The sequence below is a fragment of the Dermacentor variabilis genome, chromosome 6 (assembly GCF_050947875.1).
Source record: "Dermacentor variabilis isolate Ectoservices chromosome 6, ASM5094787v1, whole genome shotgun sequence".
In the NCBI taxonomy this organism is placed as follows: Eukaryota; Metazoa; Arthropoda; class Arachnida; order Ixodida; family Ixodidae; genus Dermacentor; species Dermacentor variabilis.
In genome coordinates, this window is record NC_134573.1 from 97,021,355 (window position 1) to 97,041,525 (window position 20,171).

At 43.8% G+C, this 20,171-nt stretch overlaps 1 protein-coding gene across 1 annotated transcript in view; it reads left to right on the top strand.

The window, feature by feature from the left end:
- Positions 1-3,336: 3,336 nt before the first annotated feature.
- Positions 3,337-20,171, top strand: part of LOC142584279 (uncharacterized) — a 72,095-nt gene continuing 55,260 nt past the window's right edge. The window contains exon 1 of the mRNA XM_075694418.1: positions 3,337-3,544. Coding sequence (XP_075550533.1) covers positions 3,365-3,544 — 180 coding nt within the window. The 5' untranslated portion in view covers positions 3,337-3,364. The remainder of the gene's footprint in view (positions 3,545-20,171) is intronic.

Consider the following 20,171-nt stretch of genomic DNA (forward strand, 5'->3'; position numbering starts at 1 on the left):
AGCGTCGACATTAAATTCATTAAAAGAATTTCTAGAGAAGCTCTCGCGGAAACATCACCTCTGTCAATGAAAGCCGACTCTCGCACTAGTTCTTTAAGGCACTCATTTACGGAATTTAGCAACTCGTTATGCGGCAAGGAGTAATACAGGTATCTGATAACCATACTAAAACCTGTACAATCACCAGGAATTTCCTCTCAAATACTGAACTCGTTCCTGAGAATTACGCAAGCGAAAAGGGTCTGAAGGAACTAGTGAAGCTAAGCCGTTCTGTTGGTAACTAGCGACACAGACCTGTCACGTCCCTTTCTCTGGAACTATAGCACGAAAAGTAATTTGTTGCTTATGGGTCTTCGCCAAGAAAAACAGTTCTAAGGTAAGGCATTTCGTTTTCTTGACATTAGAGACAACCCTATAAAGATTATGTCTTGACCGCAGGTCAACCACACGGTACTTAACAGCCTAAGGCTTGAGGTTTACTAGCTGTAAATTGTTTTCTATGGCTCAAATCGCTTTTTCAGAAAACATGTCATCTGGCCTAATTACAAAATAACCTTCCTTGTCAGATATTACTGGTCTAAGTTAGTGCTCCGCAAGGAAAGTAACTAATGGTCAGAAATAGTAATACGTCTTAAAATGAGAATTTGATTGTTTATAGCTTGCAATGCAATCTTAAATACAGCGCGAGCGTTCTTCTTCCGGGACGAACCTGGTTATGCAGAGCGGTTTGCATAAACGTCAAATAGTTTCATGATAGGCTTGAAACAGTGCTTAGGACCTAAAGCAAGGGTTTTCTATGAGTATAACTTACGATGGCGTCTCCAAGAAGCAGTACGTTATTTTACGGTGCATTATTAGAAAGCCGTTTTATCTTACTTTGTTGAACATCAGGAAGTTTCGTCCTCCACAGGAAGTCCGCGCGTTGCTCGGCTAACCTGTTTCAATTGGCGAAAAGGCGGTTCCAATGACGACCGTCTCCTAGGGCCTCGCAACGGAACTTTAAACACTCCTGGTAGAACCTAACTTGGCGCCATGATTCAGCGGAAAAAATAGCTCCAATCCGCCTGGCATATCCAGTTGATGGTTGAAGGAAGCGGCACATCATTTGCACTTCCAATGGAACTACACGATTGCGAGTAAACCACGACATGGTTCTAGCACGGAACATACATATGGAAATTAAGGAAGCTAACGAAGCAGGATTAGGCAGATAAATAGGGGAACATGGAATAGGGCTCAGAGTACAAGAAATGAAGCTTAGAATGACAGAAAGCTGAACTACTTAGTAAGGATTCATTAGGCAAAAAGGTGAGGCGTGCAGACAGGACACAAGAGAACGGAAGGGACAACACGAACGCCGACTATCAGCTGAAGAGAGCACTGAGGCTTAAGCTATGTGGTCGATATGCACAAATAATTGCAGTCTCTCACTTCGGGACCTCCTTCTGCATATTAACATCTTGTAATTTTTCTAATCATCCCAATAAAACCGATTCTGATTCTGACACCCAATGCAGCTGAGGCAACCATTGTAGAGTTGACCCAAACACTTTGCTGGCTCCACTTGAAGTATAGTCGTTATAAGGTAACTGGATTGCTAACAGAAATATGTTGCCAAGAAGTGTATACATCATTACTGAGAAAAAACAATATCGAACAATTAAACATCAAAAGACAGAGGAGTATTACCTAATAGGGATTCTATGGCCCACATGTTGCTTTGTAATTGACTACACAGTTAATACTTAAAAAATTAAGGCGAGTGTGCCAAATTGAACATAATCGTCTCCATTCCAGTAGTCCGGGGCTTAGTATAAGTCTTCTTCGCGCATAAATTACACCAGACAGTGGTGCAGAATTGTTTCAATCAAGTTAAACAAATTTAGGGTTAGCGCACAAGGTGTAATGTTATCTGTTGCACGCTTTTCCTATTCCTTTTTCTGGGAAATAGATGTATATGATAAAATTTTTACCCAGATAGAATTTGAGGAAAATTCAATTAGTACTTAAGAAAGCTTCTTAATCAGGAAATGTCCTAAATAAATATGTTAAAATAGCAGATGTTAAACTAACAAAGCCGGATTCTCAGTCCGGTAGTCGTTCCGCATCTCAGCCAAGTCTAACATAGTTATACACTATAAAATCGCAAGGTGTGCTTCGTAGTCTGTAAATTGTCCTTTTCACTTGTTTGATGTTCTCTCAGTACTTGCGATTTAGCTGAGAACCCAAGTCAAAGTATCTTTTATGGTTAACTTAGTGATTAGTTCGCGCAGTTTAACTAACCAACTTTTAAGATATCCCTTCATGGAGAAGTCGATCGAGGAATATTTTAATAGCTGATTTTCGTCATAATAACCGCCCTGGCTTTAAACTTAGTGGGGATCGCAAATAGCGCGCGCATTTTTGAAGAAGTAACATGGCGCTAGGCATTCATGCCGCGACGCTAGTGCCCTCAGGTATGCTTCGAATGAATGATTGTGGCTGCACACAAACGGATTACTAACAGCAGGCCTAAAGCAATATGTCTGGTTTGGAGACGATCGTCTCGACTTCCAGAGGTATTTTTTTCAGTAAAAGCGAACAATGATTTGTAGCAATGGGGGATACGCTAAATAACGCATTGCAAATTGAGAAGCGCTGTGAGCGTTTCTGATACTGACTCACTGAGTAAAGGACAAGCAGATATCGGCGGTCGATGGCGAAGCATCAGAGACGACTAGTGCGGCCATCGCCTATCCTTATTGCTTGTGGCTTATTCATACACTCATTCTTCGTGGCATCGATCACTCGTTGGCAGCACATTTGAGTGTACAAAAGTTGCTGCACTTAAGCACTTAGCCACACAGTAGTTCTCAAAGTCTTGAGCACTTTCCTTGCAACCCAGAAAATTTTAAACCACCAAAACTAGTATACCCTAAATAAGTTATTTAGAAATTCTAACACGTTTTTTTTACATATACATACATATATATATACATTACATATATTTTACATATAACATAACACCTTAAAGTTGGTTACTTAATTATTTTCATTCATATCAACTTTTATTAGATATACTTGTGAGTTGCTGAAAAGGACAGCGAACAACACCAATAGAATTATATCTCCTAGTAAACATGCGGAATTTTTAACACTTGACACAAGTTAGCTGGAACAACCTATATCGCACCTTTCCTGTGCTAGAGCAAATGTCAGCGCCCGACGTTTCAGAATGATTAAGGTCAAATTCCGATGAGCTCAAAGTATATTCGCCTTGCGAGATTTATGACGTTTGTCGGTAAATAACACATGATCGGTCGATCTATGCGTCTGGTAGTACTATTCGACATCCCAGGGGGTTTTAGCACATCTATACATATATATGCGCTACTCCTTGCGCACTGGCACAGTTGGTTTATACGAAGATTTTGAGGCGCACATTAGTGTCACCGTAATGGATATTCTGCTGCCTGCCGTTATAATCCACATCTTAATTGGTAGCCTTTACGGCTACGAGAAGACACAGACTGCGGGTAGAGGAACCTTGGGAGAACTTATCCAAGTAAGATAAATTTTCAATATAAGTGAGCTTTTAGTGACATGTCTAAGAACAGCTACTTTGCCGATATTTCCAAATTATTTACTTGTGCGTTTAACAGTTCGGGTTGTTACAATTTCGGGTGCACTGAAAGGCGAATATTATTGTCGCTATCATCATGATGTAGTCACGGCGAGAAGACGAAGTAGTCCATTAAGAGAAAAATTATCAGTATTGAAATACTGGGCGAACTAGCGCCAAGGAAGGCAAGCAACATTAAATTGACAACAGTAGCGAACAAGGCTCACTGGACATCAATGGTAAATACACGATTACCTGGTCCACTGTAGGTAAAGGTGGATGCATGCCTGACGGTAGTACAGTGATTGCTTCAAAATTGTAAATTACTGTTCGCATTACGTATGCCATGTCATGAAATGCACCCGTATTGTTATTCAATTGGCGACAACGTCTGCGAGGGTATTGAGTAGAGACAGCGCCTTTTCGACGCGAGTGATAGCATGGAAACACCCACAAAACGGTGAAAGTTGTCACCAATAAAGTGTAAGAAATCTCACTTGGTCAGTGCTTTGATAGAGTTAGTAACTGTAATATATATCGGCGGATTTTGGCTGATTATTAAAGGTTGAAGACACTTAGGTAACAGACACCAATTGCATCAACCTCTATTTGTGGGGAAATAAGAGGGAATATGAAGTAATATAAACCACACCTGGGACTTTCATTTTCTGCAGCGCAAGCATGCAGGTGGGGTTATTGGAACAGTTCTCTTTCTTTTTCGCCGTATGCCGAGAATGAGAGGGTGACGCTGTGGGTGCCGCAGTGGCCTGAAGAAACGGCAACCGCTTTATAATGACGAAGAAGAAGAAGAAGTTTATTTACCACATAAATAAACTGATGTATACAAAGCGGTGGGGATGGCAGGATAAAAGCTGCATTGTGGCAGCTTGACTAGTCCCACCTCCCCGAGGACGATGACTATACGGCAGTCGCAGTCGTCGGTGCAGCGGACACAGCAAAACCAAGATTCGAGCTACGAACTCCTGTCGCAGAAAAAAAAGAAATGTGAGAGCTATCGCTTTATTTGTCGAACTCCGCCAGAGGCGGGGCGCCATTTCGGTGTTGGTACGGATTGACCACTAATAGGTGCTGGTATACCTCAGAAACAAAACATGCGTACCTATCGTTTGTGCTTCAATAGACCTCGCAATGCATGTTTACCCCACGGACCCGGTTGTACGTGCTTATTCAGGTAGTTTTCCTACGTGAAACATCATTCAATTCTCTTTATGCGGGCGTTTGCTAAAAGTGCATCGGAGAAATTATTTTGTATTATTATCGGTTGTGTCTTTTCAACCATACTGTCCATGCATTTTAATTTAGTATCGTTTTGGGGAGGAAGAACACTTTTATCATTCATGGGTCGCGTGCACGCAAAACGTCATTGTCACGCTGGGCATGACGACGTCCATTGAATTTAGTCCATGACTTTGCGTTCACTGACACATAGCTCGGCAGTAGGTTCGCCAACCATAGTGGAAGTGGTGGCATCTGTAAGAGCTCACTCAGCCACAGTAGGCGTTTTACATAAAGTAAAACCTTCTCATTAGAAAGCATGATACCAACATGTGCACCATGCTTTACAGAAATTTCACGCTTGCACACCTTATACTCCAGTATACTAATACGTCAGATAATGTTGTACAGCCTCAAACAGCCTCCGCATTTTTTTATCCAAGTCCACTTTTGCGTATTGAGGTCCAAACCCAAACACGCTAGCCGGGCTTGTTGCACCACGTAACATCGTCAAACATTGTGCAATCGGCTGCCGGTCGTGTGCTGGGCGTTGATACGCAGGTGGAGGAGCTGTCGGCCGTTTTTGACACGCTCAATAAAGGATGAGACTCCGAGGTTTTGGACGAGTCATACTTTCAGTAGCATGGAGTGAAGAGTCATTGCTGGGCTACTGCGGTTAACCAGCTTGGATGGCGTCATCGCCATTGTTTCTTGCACTGACGAGCTGTATATAGGCGAAGATTGTGTACGGAAGCCCATCATTCCCATGTCTTGTGCTCAACCTTGACGTACGTTGTCAACTTGTCAATGAGAGTGTTATTTAGGCTTTCGGTAAAACAGTTCGTCTGTGGGGGGTAGACAGTTGAATTCCGGGGACTTATCTCACTGTATCGCATTAGTGCTAGCGTAAGCTCAGCTCTAAAAGCCGTTTCTTTGTCGATAATGAGGACTTCTGGGGCATCATAGCAACGCAAGGTGCTCTCGACGAGGAATCTTGCAGCTTCGGCCGCACTACCTCCGGGTAGTGATTTCGTTTCGGCGTAGCGGATTATGTAGTCGGTACCGGTAACTATCCAATTACTTCGCGACGGTGATGTCGAGTGAGAGCCGCAACAAGTTTTTTCCGTTCTGCTGGAAGTGTTTGGCAAGGATATTGAATGGGCTTTAGCAGTCGTAATAGCTTTGTTGGTGGTCTCTGTCATCGCATGCCTCGACATAATGGGCGACATCGCGTTCAGGCGTAGACAGTAACACTTCTCCTCAATCCTCCAGCTCGCACGGGAGAATCGAAGGCGCCGTGCTCTTGAGTCATATTATGGACAGAATGCCCATCTGGCCGCAGTGCTGACCAGGCTGCTTGTCTCTTGTCCCAGTCCACCTGTCCCCACACTAACCAAGACGGAAGACACCATTATGCGGACAATGAACGCCGACAACTTTGCTCAACAGCAACCAACCGACGCGGAACTCCGTAGCGATGTGGAGTTTTCATACGATGAAGCACGAACATTGACAGCAAATTAATTAATAAAGAACAATGACAGGACAACGAAGTTTGTCTTCATTAGTGTGCTGTCTTTGTTGGCGCTTCATCTTTTGAAACATGTGAACTGATTAGCCCCACAACGTGTTCTACTGCATTGTAGAGTATTTCAAAGGTAAGACTTTATCCTTGGGTGTGGATTTTCGCGTCCCCACTCAAACATCCATACATACACATCCAGACAATCCACACACAAGGATGCTTGGGTATGGAATATGATTGTTCCGTGAGCTCAACCATTTCCTTATGAAGAACTGACCAGTCCACGACAACTGCCTTCGCATTCAGAATGTTTGCTTTCTCAGTTGAAAGTTACGCTGACGGCAAATTTTTGCCATCGGACATGCCAAGATCTCTTGAAAGGTCCCTTAAATTTGCCATCCAAGACAAGGCGTGGTGGCTAAAGTAGCACAGATATAGAAAAGTACTTCATTTATTTCACAGAATAATCTTATTCTGTATTCCATGGCTACCTACTAGCCTATTCTATGACCCTCTTATGTTTATTTTTTTCACGGAGAAGCATGGTCCAAGATCCATGCTAATGGTGTCGGTGTGGATTTCACTATCGGCGTCTTAATCAAAGGCTACGAGTACCCGCGGGGACTGCACGCGTCATTTTGTTTCTTTAAATCTGTTTCTTTAAATTCTTTAAATGTCTGCTATTTTTACAACTTAAGCTCGACGTCTGATTACTTCGGAAGAGCCAGAGGCACCACGATGCGTGACAAGTCCTTCACAAAGCACCTATAGTCGGCATACAGGCCAAGGAACCAGCGCGCAGCGTTTTTCTCAACGGCACGCGAAAACTTTGCGGTGGCAACAGTCTTCGGCGGGTGAGGACAACGTTGTAATATATATACTCTTTAGGCGAAAACACACACGAGGCGCGATGACCAGATAAAGTAGTAATGTGACAGTACCGTATATCCATCTGCGAAACAACGCAACTTGAAGACAGAAAAATTGTATCTACCTTTGCTATAGCAACCAGCGTTTTGCAGGAAATCCGAATTCATTGACAGATGGGCGCTCTTTCTGCTACGTCACCTTTCACATGCATCGCTGCCATTGTCGGAATCGCGTGCTAGGCGCCTTTCTTTCTCTGCCAGCGACCTGGTTTCACCACGTCACTCAAGCACTTAGGATTTCCCGCGAACCACCCGTAATTATACCAACAGGAGATAAAAGATTTCATGTCCTGTAGTGTCGTCGTACCACGGATAGGTAGCCGCTGCCGTCAGTGAAACAACAGCCGCGTGACCTTGTTACTTTATGCGATCGATCCGGCCTCGCAAGCAAGCCTACAAGTGTCCCTACCCAAGGGCTAGATATCTTATACAGTGATTTTTACGGTCTCTTGGCTTGTTCATGACGCTGTCCAGGAACAGGAGCTCTTCGTACGCGAAATGGGAATTTTTATGCTCGAAGGTTGACCGGATGACTTGATTGCCTCTCCAACTCTGGCAATCCGCCTCAGGCAATCGTCAAAATTTGCAGCAAAGATGGCCATGTCATCCAAAATAGAAGCCAGCTCCGCGATTTCAAGCCAGTCGCTGTAATGTCCATTACACAATGAAATGCTGCGGCTGTCGACACAAAAACGATTGGCGTGATCTTGAACTTTTGAACTCATAGAGAACATTTGGCGTGAAAAAGGCGATTTTCTCTCGATCCGTCCCTTAGACTTCAATTCGCTAATAACCCGTTTTGTGGTCAATGCACGAAAAAATCTTTCGCGCTACAGAGCCGGTTCAAGCTGCCGTCTACACGTGAGATGCGCTGCTGGATGATATTGTACAGGCAGCGATAATTAACGCAAAAGCGCAGAGTTTCATCCTTCTTCGTGAAGATTACCGGAGACGCCCACTGACTGCTTGACGGCTGGATAATACATCAGATTATCTGGATAGCATTTCATCGATTTGTTGCTTAATCGCTTCTCCCTCACGCGCGGAAACTCGGTATGGGCTGTAAGGCAGCAATTAAGCCCATTCTTTGGTTAATATGCGATGCTTAGCAACGTGTGTTGGCCGAATCCTTGATGATGACTAAAAGGAGTACTTTTATTGTGAGATTTGAGCTGTTGCTGTTTACGCGTGAAGCACTTGAATTGACGACTAAGATTGATTCGGGAACCATACTTGTCGAAGGAAATGTGGCAGCATCCGAGAGGGCAGTCGTATTTCTGGGTTCAATAATTTATTCATTATATCAAATCGCCGTGCCCTTGTTGAGGAGTTCGAGCTCCAGGAGGAGGTTCATCAACATCACTTTCATTTTCCCTGTTGGAGATGAGTGATTATTCTTGGGACGCAAATTTGACGATCGAACAGTGCATGTTCGTCGGCATGGACGTCGTCCAATAGGTATGTGGTCCTTTCGGTGCCGACATAATTAACTACACTGAAGCTATACTAGAAATTGACGCCAATAAGGCTCCTATCCAATTGTATAGATTGGTTCTCCGACAGCATTATTGGCGTTGATCTTAAGACGTGGAATCGGCGATGGGTAGAGTGAAAACTAAATGCACTATACCAATGGGCGACTTTAATGCCAAGGTACGCAAGAAGCAGGCTGGAAACAAGGCAGTGGGGGGAATATGGCATAGGCACTCGGAATAGCAGGGGAGAGTTATTAGGAGAGTTTGCGGAACAGAATAATATCAGGATAATGAATACATTCTTCCGCAAGCGGGATAGCCGAAAGTGGACGTGGAGGAGCCCGAACGGCGAGACTAGAAATGAAATAGACTTTATACTCTGCGCTAACTCTGGCATCATACAAGATGTGTACGTGCTCGGCAAGGTGCGCTGCAGTGACCACAGGATGGTAAGAACTCGAATTAGTTTAGACCTGAGGAGAGAACGGAAGAAACTGGTACATAAGGAGCCGATCAATGAGTTAGCGGTAAGAGGGAAAACAGAGGAATTCCAGATCAAGCTACAGAACAGGTATTCGGCTTTAACTCCGGAAGAGGACCTTAGTGTTGAAGCAATGAACGACAATCTTGTGGGCATCATTAAGCTGTGTGCAATGGAAGTCGGTGGTAACTCCGTTAGGCAGGATACCAGCAAACTATCGCAGGAGATGAAAGATCTGATCAAGAAACGCCAATGTATGAAAGCATTTACCCTACAGCAATTATAGAACTGGCAGAACTTTCGAAGTTAATCAACAAGCGTAAGACAGCAGACATAAGGAAGTATAATATGGATACAATTGAACATGCTCTCAGGAACGGAGGAAGCCTAAAAACAGTGAAGAAGAAACTGGGAATTGGCAGGAATCAGATGTATGCGTTAAGAGACAAAGCCGGCAATATCACTACTAATATGGGTGAGATAGTTCAAGTGGCTGAGGAGTTCTATAGAGATTTATACAGTACCAGTGGCACCCACGACTATAATGGAAGAGAAAATAGTCTAGTGGAATTCGAAATCTCAAAGGTAACGCCGCAAGAAGTAAAGAAAGCCTTGGGAGATATGCAAAGGCGGAAGGCAGCTGGGGAGGATCAGGTAACAACAGATTTGTTGAAGGATGGTGGACAGATTCTTCTAGAGAAACTGGCCACCCTGTATACGCAATGCCTCATGACCTCGAGCGTACCAGAATCGTGGAAGGACGCTAACATAATCCTAATTCATAAGAAAGGGGACGCCAAAGACTTGAAAAATTATAGGCCGATCAGCTTACTGTCCGTTGCCTACAAACTATTTACTAAGGTAATTGCAAATAGAATCAGGAACACCGTACACTTCTGTCAAGCAAAGGACCAGGCAGGATTCCGTAAAGCCTACTCAACAATAGATCATATTCACACTATCAATCAGGTGATAGAGAAATGTGCGGAACATAAGCAAACCTTATATACAGCTTTCATTGGTTACGAGAAAGCGTTTGATTCTGTCGAAACCTCAACAGTCATGGAGACATTGCGGAATCAGGGTGTAGACGAGCCGTATGTAAAAATGCTGAAAGATATCTATAGCGGCTCCACAGCCACCGTAGTCCTCCATAAAGCAAGCAACAAAATCCCAATAAAGAAAGGCGTCAGGCAGGGAGATACGATATCTCCAATGCTATTCACAGCGTGTTTACAGGAGGTATTCAGAGACCTGGATTGGGAAGAATTGGGGATAAAGTTTAATGGAGAATACCTTAGTAAATTTCGATTCACTGATGATATTGACTTGCTTAGTAACTCAGGGGACCAATTGACCAATTGCAATGCATGCTCACTGACCTGGAGAGGCAAAGCAGAAGAGTGGGTCTAAAAATTAACCTGCAGAAAACTAAAGTAATGCATAACAGTCTCGGAAGAGAACAGCAATTTACAGTGGGCAGCGAGACACCGGAAGTCGTAAGGGAATACATCTACTTAGGGCAGGTAGTGCCGGCGGATCCGGATCAGACGGAAATAATCAGAAGAGTAAGAATGGGCTGGGGTGCATTTGGCAGGCATTCTCAGATTATGAACAGCAGGTTGCCATTATCCCTCAAGAGAAAAGTTTATGATAGCTGTGTCTTACCAGTACTCACTTACGGGGCAGAAACCTGGAGCCTTACGAAAAGGGTTCTACTCAAATTGACGACGACGCAACGAGCTATGAAAAGAAGAATGATAGGTGTAACGTTAAGGGATAAGAAAAGAGCAGATTGGGTGAGGGAACAAACGCGAGTTAATGACATCTTAGCTGAATTAAAAAAAAAGAAATGGACATGGGCAGGACATGTAATGAGGAGGGAAGATAACCGATGGTCATTAAGGGTTACGGACTGGATCCCAAGGGAAGGGAAGCGAAGCTGGGGGCGGCAGAAAGTTAGGTGGGCGGATGAGATAAAGAAGTTTGCAGGCATGGCATGGCCACAATTAGTAAATGACCGGGGTTGTTGGAGAAGTATGGGAGAGGACTTTGCCCTGCAGTGGGCGTAACCAGGATGATGATGATGATGATGATAATGATGATGATACAAATACTGAAAGCTCCACACAACATATTTAAATTTTGAGCGTGAACCCCACGGGTTGATTGTAGCGGGCGTCTAGTAGCGTCTTGACTAAAGAGACCGCGGTTCTTCCAATGTTTTGCAGTGCGCACTACGCGCTGCCCCATTGCGATCAACCATAACATGGTCAAGCCGCTTGCTATTAGCGAGAGGTCAGCAGTCACGTTCGCAACAAATCCGTCCTCAGCAGCCGTCCTCCCGTTCCCCGTCACCGCACCACCCGCCCTCACCATTTAGCCCCGGCTCCTTTACAAAGGAGGATTAGGCGATTCCGCGCCCTCAGGTAACGCTATATTCAAGACATGTTCAAAAATTTCTGTAGTCACTGTGGAGTCGATGATGCAGGCTGGATGTCAAAGTTTATGGCATGACCATCTCCACTCTTGGGCGTTTCAGATAAGTTCTACCCGCCATGTCTTGCAATTATATTTAATTATGTTAAAAAATTGTAATTCGGTGTGCGAAGCCAAGGCAAATGAAATCAATTTTATTTTTGCGAGTAAACAGTGGTCTGCTAGAAAAAAATTTGAGAACCCGCGGTCTCTCAGTAGCACTTTTTGTGACTTTTGCCAAATCTGAATTTCGGTTACCACCCATAAGAAAGCGTTACACCTACGGCTTTAATTTTAGTCACTCATAGAGTGCGGTTTCATAGCATTGATTCTAGCTTATCATCAGCAGTCGCGGCAACGATGCGGAGAAATAAAATCCCGAGAACAAAACTTTGTACAATATTGACCTACGTTCAGATTTCTTTCTCCCTATCTCTCAATAGTGCAGCGTCTCAGGTTCTTGCATGTTCAAATTTGCGGTGAATATGATTCCCATAGTCGGCATTAAATATTCACGGGAAGTGTTCATTCTTGTGCATGATAGTCAATCAGCGGCACTATAAATATATTTAAAAATGATTTATGGTATCTATGGCGTGTGCGAGGTAGTCATCCGCGAGGCATCGGTAGATTTTGTACTGATCTTTTCTGGTGTGTTGAAGAGATAACGGCTATGGCCGTCATTTTCTGTAATTTTCTAAACAGACCGGGAGGCTTTGACCCTCTCAACATTCTTTCACACTTCAGGCTTTTGTTGGTGGCATCCTTTGCGTTGTAGTTCAAGCTGATAACCGGCGGAAGCGTGCGAGTTGGCCAGCCAGCGGGTGTTCTTGTCGAAAATAGCGCCGTTCTTGACCTGTCTGAGTTCGCGCAATCTTCTATATTGCTTCTCAAATAATTTTGATGCCTCAAAAAGTATGGATGTAACACACCAAAATGACTCGACTACAGAAGAAACTGATAGCTATCAATTAGCTTCTTTAAATATTATTGCCAACGCCATGTGGAGAAATAATATGGAACACATTATTTACCCTAAACAGTTACCACCGAGCTGTACAATATCGGCTAGATACAGTGAATATAGGATGCCACGGTTATTAAGACAGGATGTTCAAAAGCTTATATTTTTCATCAGACACCAATTCACAAATACAAGTTAGTCGTAAAATCTCCGATAGGGTCTTCCGTAGTAATCCTTAGGTGTGCCGGCGTAAGTGCACGTCGCGCTCAGAAAACCTCTTAGATATATTTTTATAGAGGCATTCCCAGACTGACGATTCAACATACTCAAAAAACCGGCTTTCTTCTCGGTTGCTAAAGTTAACAAAGACGTTCTTCGAGGTCAAAGCACGACACGTTCTCTAAATAACAGCTGTAGTCTTATTTCATCATGCCTGCATTTCTCCAGGCATGATGAAATAAGGCTACAAATAAGGAGAGCGTCACTATTGTTTCTGAGCGTGGTGCAAATAAATATTTACAAATCTAGTGATAAGTATAGTAGAACAAACAATAATTAATCCCACCTTTTGAGCAATACCATATCAGCTACTAAACTCCTCTCCTCAAAATTCCCAGATGTCATTAGCGGTCACCTGTGACACGAAGGGGAAAGCCTGGCAGAGCCTATTGTAATTAACCTTAATCCACGCTAATCATGCTAATGCCACCTTAGTCTTATCCCCACCTTATCCCCTTAATTCATCATAATCCTCCTAATTCCGCTGTAATCCTCCTTCATACACTTTAATCGAGCTTATCCATTCTAATACTTCTTTATCCACCTTAATATTCCCTACTCTACCTTCATCAACCTTAATTCATCACAATCCACTTTAACCTTACTTCAACCACTATAACTCACCACAATGAACCTTAATATTCCTTCATCCCCCTGAACCTATCTTAATCAAACCTAATTAACCCTTATCGACCTTGAACCTTCTTATTCTACATTAATAGACCTTGATCCATCCTAATCCTCCTTTTTTTACCTTAATTCCTCTGAACCATCTTCATCCACCTCAATCTAATCACTCATCAGTCATAAATAACTTTACCAACTATTAATCATCTCTTACACAAGGCTAGAGGTGCTTTGGTTCGTTTCTTGCCTTCATTGTGCCAAACATAATATTTCTTGCACCTCACAATGCTACCGTGAAACAGAGATTTCAGGCTTTTGCCTTAACTTCACAGCCTCTGATGTGACTACCATGTCTTCGCTACACGCACAACTTTCTGGATGGAGCTTGCGTATCTTTTGTGAGAATGAACGGACGAGGCACCGAATGTGAACGAGACGGAGCTGACTGATAGACGTTGGCGCGCACATTATGCCCGGCATCATTTTTGAATAGCGGTCACCCACGATTCCCTAGGGGAAACTTGAAGGGAGGAGGCCATAACTTCCACGAAGGCTTTTCGTACTTATTCTTCTTTCGCCGAAGAACCAAGCCACAGACGAAAAGAATGTTGGTAGGAGAGTGGGATTCACCGGCAGTGGCGTTGCCTCTTGGTATTTTTCAAGCTGCGCTCTTTACCCCCCAGGCCATTTACTGCTTAAGACGAATTCAACTCGGCGCCAACTACCATTTCGCTATTTAAATAAACGTAAGATGCAAAAACCCATAAACATTTTTAGAAGACAATCGGTACGCCGATTTGAACAATAACTGCGGCATTTGAGAGGAAAAGGGTTCTCGCAACTGAAGAACGAAAACATTAATATGACTCAACATTTTATAAACTAGTAATTACAAGGAATATCACAGGCTAAAAAATGTACCACAGGCTAAAAAATGTACTTACCTTGAAATTTCTAACTTTCGACAAAAAAAGAAAGTGATATCAGAGTTCTTCAAACTCTCTGAGCATCTCGAACGGTCCAATTTGATGCAAATTTCGCAGATTAGACAAAACTATCGAATGCTTACGAGGATTTCGCAATGGCTCACAAGTTACTGGTAAATTTCAGAGCGGTGTACAGTACAGCCATATTTTCGCATTACCAGCCCTATTTGGAATGCTACGAGGTCTATTGCCGACGTGATCAGACAACGGGGCTACGAGGCGCAAGCTAGATGCAACGCAATATGCCGCATCACCAAGACACCAGACGAGCCGCGTCAGCGCAGAGTTGGCTAGGCTGCTATGAGAGTGCGTGTTCACTTTTTTTACACGACAATATCATGGTGCTCGCTCTCGAGTGTAGGTTTTCGAATGAGGGTGCTCGTTTTAATTATACCGTGACAGTAGATGCCCTTCTACTAACGTCAGAGCGTGTGTTGGTATCATAGGTTCCTAGCAAAATTGTGCGGGACGTTTCCTAACTACAATAAAAATACTGAATGAGCGCTGTAGCGCATTACACCCTTCGGCGATGAAAGTAGGCGATTTTTAGCCACAAAGATTAAAGATCGCTACCTGGAGGGTACGGGCAGAGCATTGTATACCGTTATGCGAAGTTTAGCAATTGTTTCATGCTGCCGTGCTCCACGCACCAAAAAGCACCGTACAATTTTCCTGGCGTAGCTCACTTAATATTGCTGGACACGACGGCAGGGCGAATACAGCTCCGCTATGTATACACCATATCACGGTAGCACGCGTGGACGTTATATATGTCGCAAACGGCTTTCACCTATGCATGAGAAATCATTGCGCGTTGTGGGTTGTTGCGTGGTTGGTTGGTCAAACGCAAACATCGTCGGTGTCCGACTATAACACTTCCTAAGGTTGGGATAAGCTTCACATATGTTACAGATGTTCAATTATTTCAAGCTTGATGACCAAGTTCTTGGGTGGCATTTTGCATTATCATTCGGCACTTAGGTCTTAAATATGTTCACTAACCACTTTACCTTACTACGAAATATGCTACCTCAGCAAAGCGCTGTATCCCGGAATATTTCCACTGTCGCCCGATTTCAACGGCTTCTATACTGACAAAAAACAAACATACGCCGTCAGAATAAATGGCAACGCACAACATTTATTTTTTATTTATTTATATAAACATCACGGCTTGTACATGAGGCACTTCACAGGGTTAATAGATACATATAACTATACAAAGAAGAAAAGAAAACGCAATAATCAGATAACAGTGCTGGTCGAAAGAAAACAGCTACTCTACACGTATAAATATATAAAAGCCAAGGTATACTAGATAACGTTAGTAAGTGTCTTGCGGTAATTATCGGTGTTAGTATTAAAGAATATTGGATCCGGTAGGTGATTCCATTCCTGGCATGTTCAGGGTGAAACGAGTTACCACAGGTAGACGTTCTGCGGGATGGGATGTTCACTTTATGACGATGGTCTAAGCGTTCAGAAGTAAAAGAGGCTGGTTCAATATAACATGATTTGAGCGTGGGAATTGATTCCTATGGAACAAATAAAGGCGAGCGATTTTGCTGCGTTTGGTAAGGGGACATATATTAAGGGCACGTTTCATGCTAGTTACGCTTGCTGTGCGCTGGTAATTGTTAAGAATAAAATGATCAAAACGATTCTGTATAGCTTCTAAGATGTTGATTAGGTTAACTGATGAGGCTCGCATATTGATGATGCGTATTCTAGATTAGGTCAAATGTAACACATAGCTGTTGCTTTAGAGAAGAAGGTGCCAGCGGGAAATTGCGCGTCAGGTAGCCCAGCATGCGAATAGCTTTTGACGTAATACGCTTAATATGTTGATTTCCTGACATATAATTTGTAATGTGCGCTCCGAGCCACTTTAACATGATACTGATTCGAGTGAGATGTTAACGTAGTAATTAGGAATACGCAAAAATACGCAAGCTTGCATATTTTTATTGGGTCACGTGAAATTAGACGGCGTTATTAAGTTCAGTGCGCTTTAGGAAGCAAGTATCACAATATATATCTGTGCCGCGTTGGGGTTTAAGAGTGGCAGATTGAACCGATCGCAAATTACATGCCCGAGGTCGCCTTGGAGAAGCGGCCGAAAGTCATATCACAATATATATGCAAGATAACAACGCAAATCTAACGCGCACACGAGTATCGCCACAGCTTAGAAAGTGAGATCTTGCATGACTTTACAAGACCAACCAACGCCAGCCCGATCACGTTAAACGCAGTCACATTGAGTTGTGATGGTGATAACGTCATTTAAGTCAGGGGCACGCCATTGGCGCTTGACCGCGCCTATTCGCCGAACTCTCAGAAAATATGTTTCTGTGTTCGGACCACATCATCAGTCGTTAAAAAGCCAGGGGTTGCAATGTGAGGTCTGCACACGTGTTCGGCTGCTTCGGGTGGGATGAACAACGTACCAAGTAGCACAGGTCGTTTGCAAGAGCTAGGCCTGCTGTAAAAACAATATCTTTGAACAACTGCGCGACATCTTTCACCGCCTTTGACCGTTTGTATATAATTGCTATTGGAATACGAGTAATCAGCGTTTTCAATGTATTTCAATAGAAAGGTCGAAGTCGGCCTCCAGCTAAAGCTTCCTTTTTAGGCTTAGAAATTTCTTTTGATGCTTCATATTGCGGTCCCGAAACGCGTATTGCCTAAATTGAGTTCCAAGGGTGGAGATTGAGCAGGAACGCCGCCTTTTTGCGACGCACAGAGTTCACAAAGAAACTGTATGACGCTGCCAAACTCTCATGCGGTAAATCTGAGCTTATCGATTATCCAACTCCTGAAGGGCTGAATATCTTTATGGTCTCTCTCCTTTTTTCGTGGGCCTTCGGTAATCCACAGTCACCACTAATAAGACAGCGGTTTGACGAAGCTGTTCGCTGACTGCTTTATCTTCAGTGGTTCATGGTTAAGATTTTTCTGCGAAACATTTCGACGAGCATTCTACTTCAGTCTGAGCCCAACATTGTGCCTTTCAATAATTGTGGTTGCACCAGTGGAATATAGCAGGATAGACTTGAAGCACAATAACAATATCCATTTAGTGGTCTGTGTTTCATAAATTAATGTTATGCTTCTGCGTCTGAATTTGCGATCAACTTCGTGGCAATCGCATGAGACTACGTGCCGATCGTGCTAACTCCCTGTATTACCGCTATTATCCTATAAATTCAAAGTTTAATCCTTAAATTTATTTACACCTAACTAAGGAGATATAGTGACTTAACATAACCTCCTTACTTTTCGAAATTTTTTTTCTCCTCATGAGAATTGAACACTGGAGTTTGTATTGATTTGTGAATGAATGAATGAATGAATGAAAAACTTTATTTTCCCAAAGGAGGTATCCAGGCGAAGGTGGAGCCCTCAGTCCAGAGCCCCTGTGGCCTTTGCCATCTTGCTAGCTCTATCGATCAGCTTGAGCTGTTCTTCAGGCTTCGAGCCGGACAGCGCAGCCTCCCACTGCTCTGGTGTTGGTGTTTTGTGTACTGGCGCTACCTTTGCTTTTTGGCAGGCCCATGTAGCGTGGTAAAGTGTTGCGTCTTCCCAGCATAGCAGGCATTTATTGTTATATGTTGCCAGATAAATTTTGCTTAATAGACTCAGATTGGGGTATGTATTAGTCTGCAGTTGTCTCCAGGCAACCGACTGCTCTCTAATAAATCTTTGTGGGGAGGGTGTAGATGGTCTTTAGGGCTCTTTGGTTTTCTAAAATTGCTCCATAGCGTCTGGTGACTGTGACCGGTTACCCATAGTGGTGCACCCCCCGGTTGGCGTATGCTCGGGCATTAGCGTCGGCACGTTGGTTCCTTGTCACAGTTTCATGGCCTGGTGTCGAAGTAATAAAGCATCTCGAAAGGTGATTTTCGAATCTTGAGTATGCAGATAGCCGCAATGGATATGCGTCCACTGCTGTAACTTCTGCACTCTTCGTGCTAGTCCGTAAGTATTGCTGTAGTGGGCTCTTTGCCCTGGTGGGTGATGGCGAGTGCGATTGCCGCTTCCTCAGCCTCGAGGATGTTGCCTTTTATCGAAGTGCAATTGATTCCTCTACGCGTGTGATCAACAACGCTGGCTACCGCCCCGGAGTGGTCTTTGTATGTGGTCGCGTCGACGTTTAACACGTCTTTTCTCCCCGCGAAATATCTATTGTGTGCTTGTGATCTTGCCTTTCTTCTGGCGTTGTGTATATTAGGGTGCATGTTTCTCGGTATCGGGCTGATCTCTATGATCTCTCAAATATCTTTAGGCATGCTTTCCGTGACGGTAATTTTCTCATACCCAGTACTATATCCCTCATATCCCTCATACACAGTATCTTCAGCGTTTTCCTGTCCGTTGGGGTCTGCATGAGTCTCATTTTCTGCGCGAGAAGGTGAGCTTCGATGTGTTCTTGCACTGTTTTGTTTATGCACAATTTAAGAAATTTCTCCGTCGAGTTGTTGACTGGCAGTCCGAGAGCGTATTTGTAAACTTTCCTGAGGATTGCCTCTAATTGTTCTTTTTCCTGCTCGAGCGGTCTTTGGTAGGGGACACCGTATACAATCCTACTGACCACGACGGCCTGTACTAGGCTACATGTGCCCTCTTCCTTCATACCTCGTTGTCTGTATAATTTTCTTGCGATCATCAGCGTGATCTGCGCTGTGGTGTTTGCAAACTGTCTCATTGTGCGATCCACACGACAGTTGGTTTGTATCCACTTGCCAAGGATCTTAACTTGGGATGCCTCCGGAATTTTTCCCCCTATGAAGATGTCTATGGAGTTTTGCAGACAGTATCCTCTTGTGTGCACCCTGCGCAGCTCGGATTTCCCTGGAGAGCATGCAAGTCCGCAGTGTTAAGTGTATGCGTGGACTGTATCTGCTGCACTCTGCAGAAGGTCTTGTTTTTCTCCTAATGATCCCACGGTGACCCAGATTGTGACGTCGTCGGCGTATATGGCATGCCTGAGTCCTTATATTTGTTCGAGCTTCCGTGCTAAGGCTAGGCCGCCTTAAGATCGAGTGCTAACAAGGTATTTTCTCCATATTTCGGGATGATAGTAAGCACCTCCTCCTTAATCTTCAGAAGGAGGTCTTGCATTGAAAAGGATTTTTTGAATCCAAACACTGTGTGGCGTTAGCTCGTTATCGTCCAGGTGGGTCTCCAACCTCTGAAGCATACTTCTCGTATATTTTTCCCAAGTAGGCAGTTAGCGAAATAGGTCGCAGGTTTTTCCAGGCAGGGAGTCTTTCTGGAGTTCGGAATCATTACTATTTCTGCATGTCTCCATTCTTCCTGGACGGCCCCAGGCCCCCAGTGTTTATTTACGAATTCTGTAAATCATTTGATCGAGTTTTCGTCCAGGTTCCTTATCATGGCGTTGGTAATGCCATCCTTACGTGGCGTGGTGTTCTTTGTGGCAGACATCCTAGCGTGTCTGACTTATTCTGTTGTAATGGGTTCATGTAGAGCGGGATTGCTTTCGCTCCTGTATGCTAAGCTGCAGTCGACGTCCGTTCTATTCCCAATGTAGCACTGCTTGATGTTCTCTAGCATTTCCCGG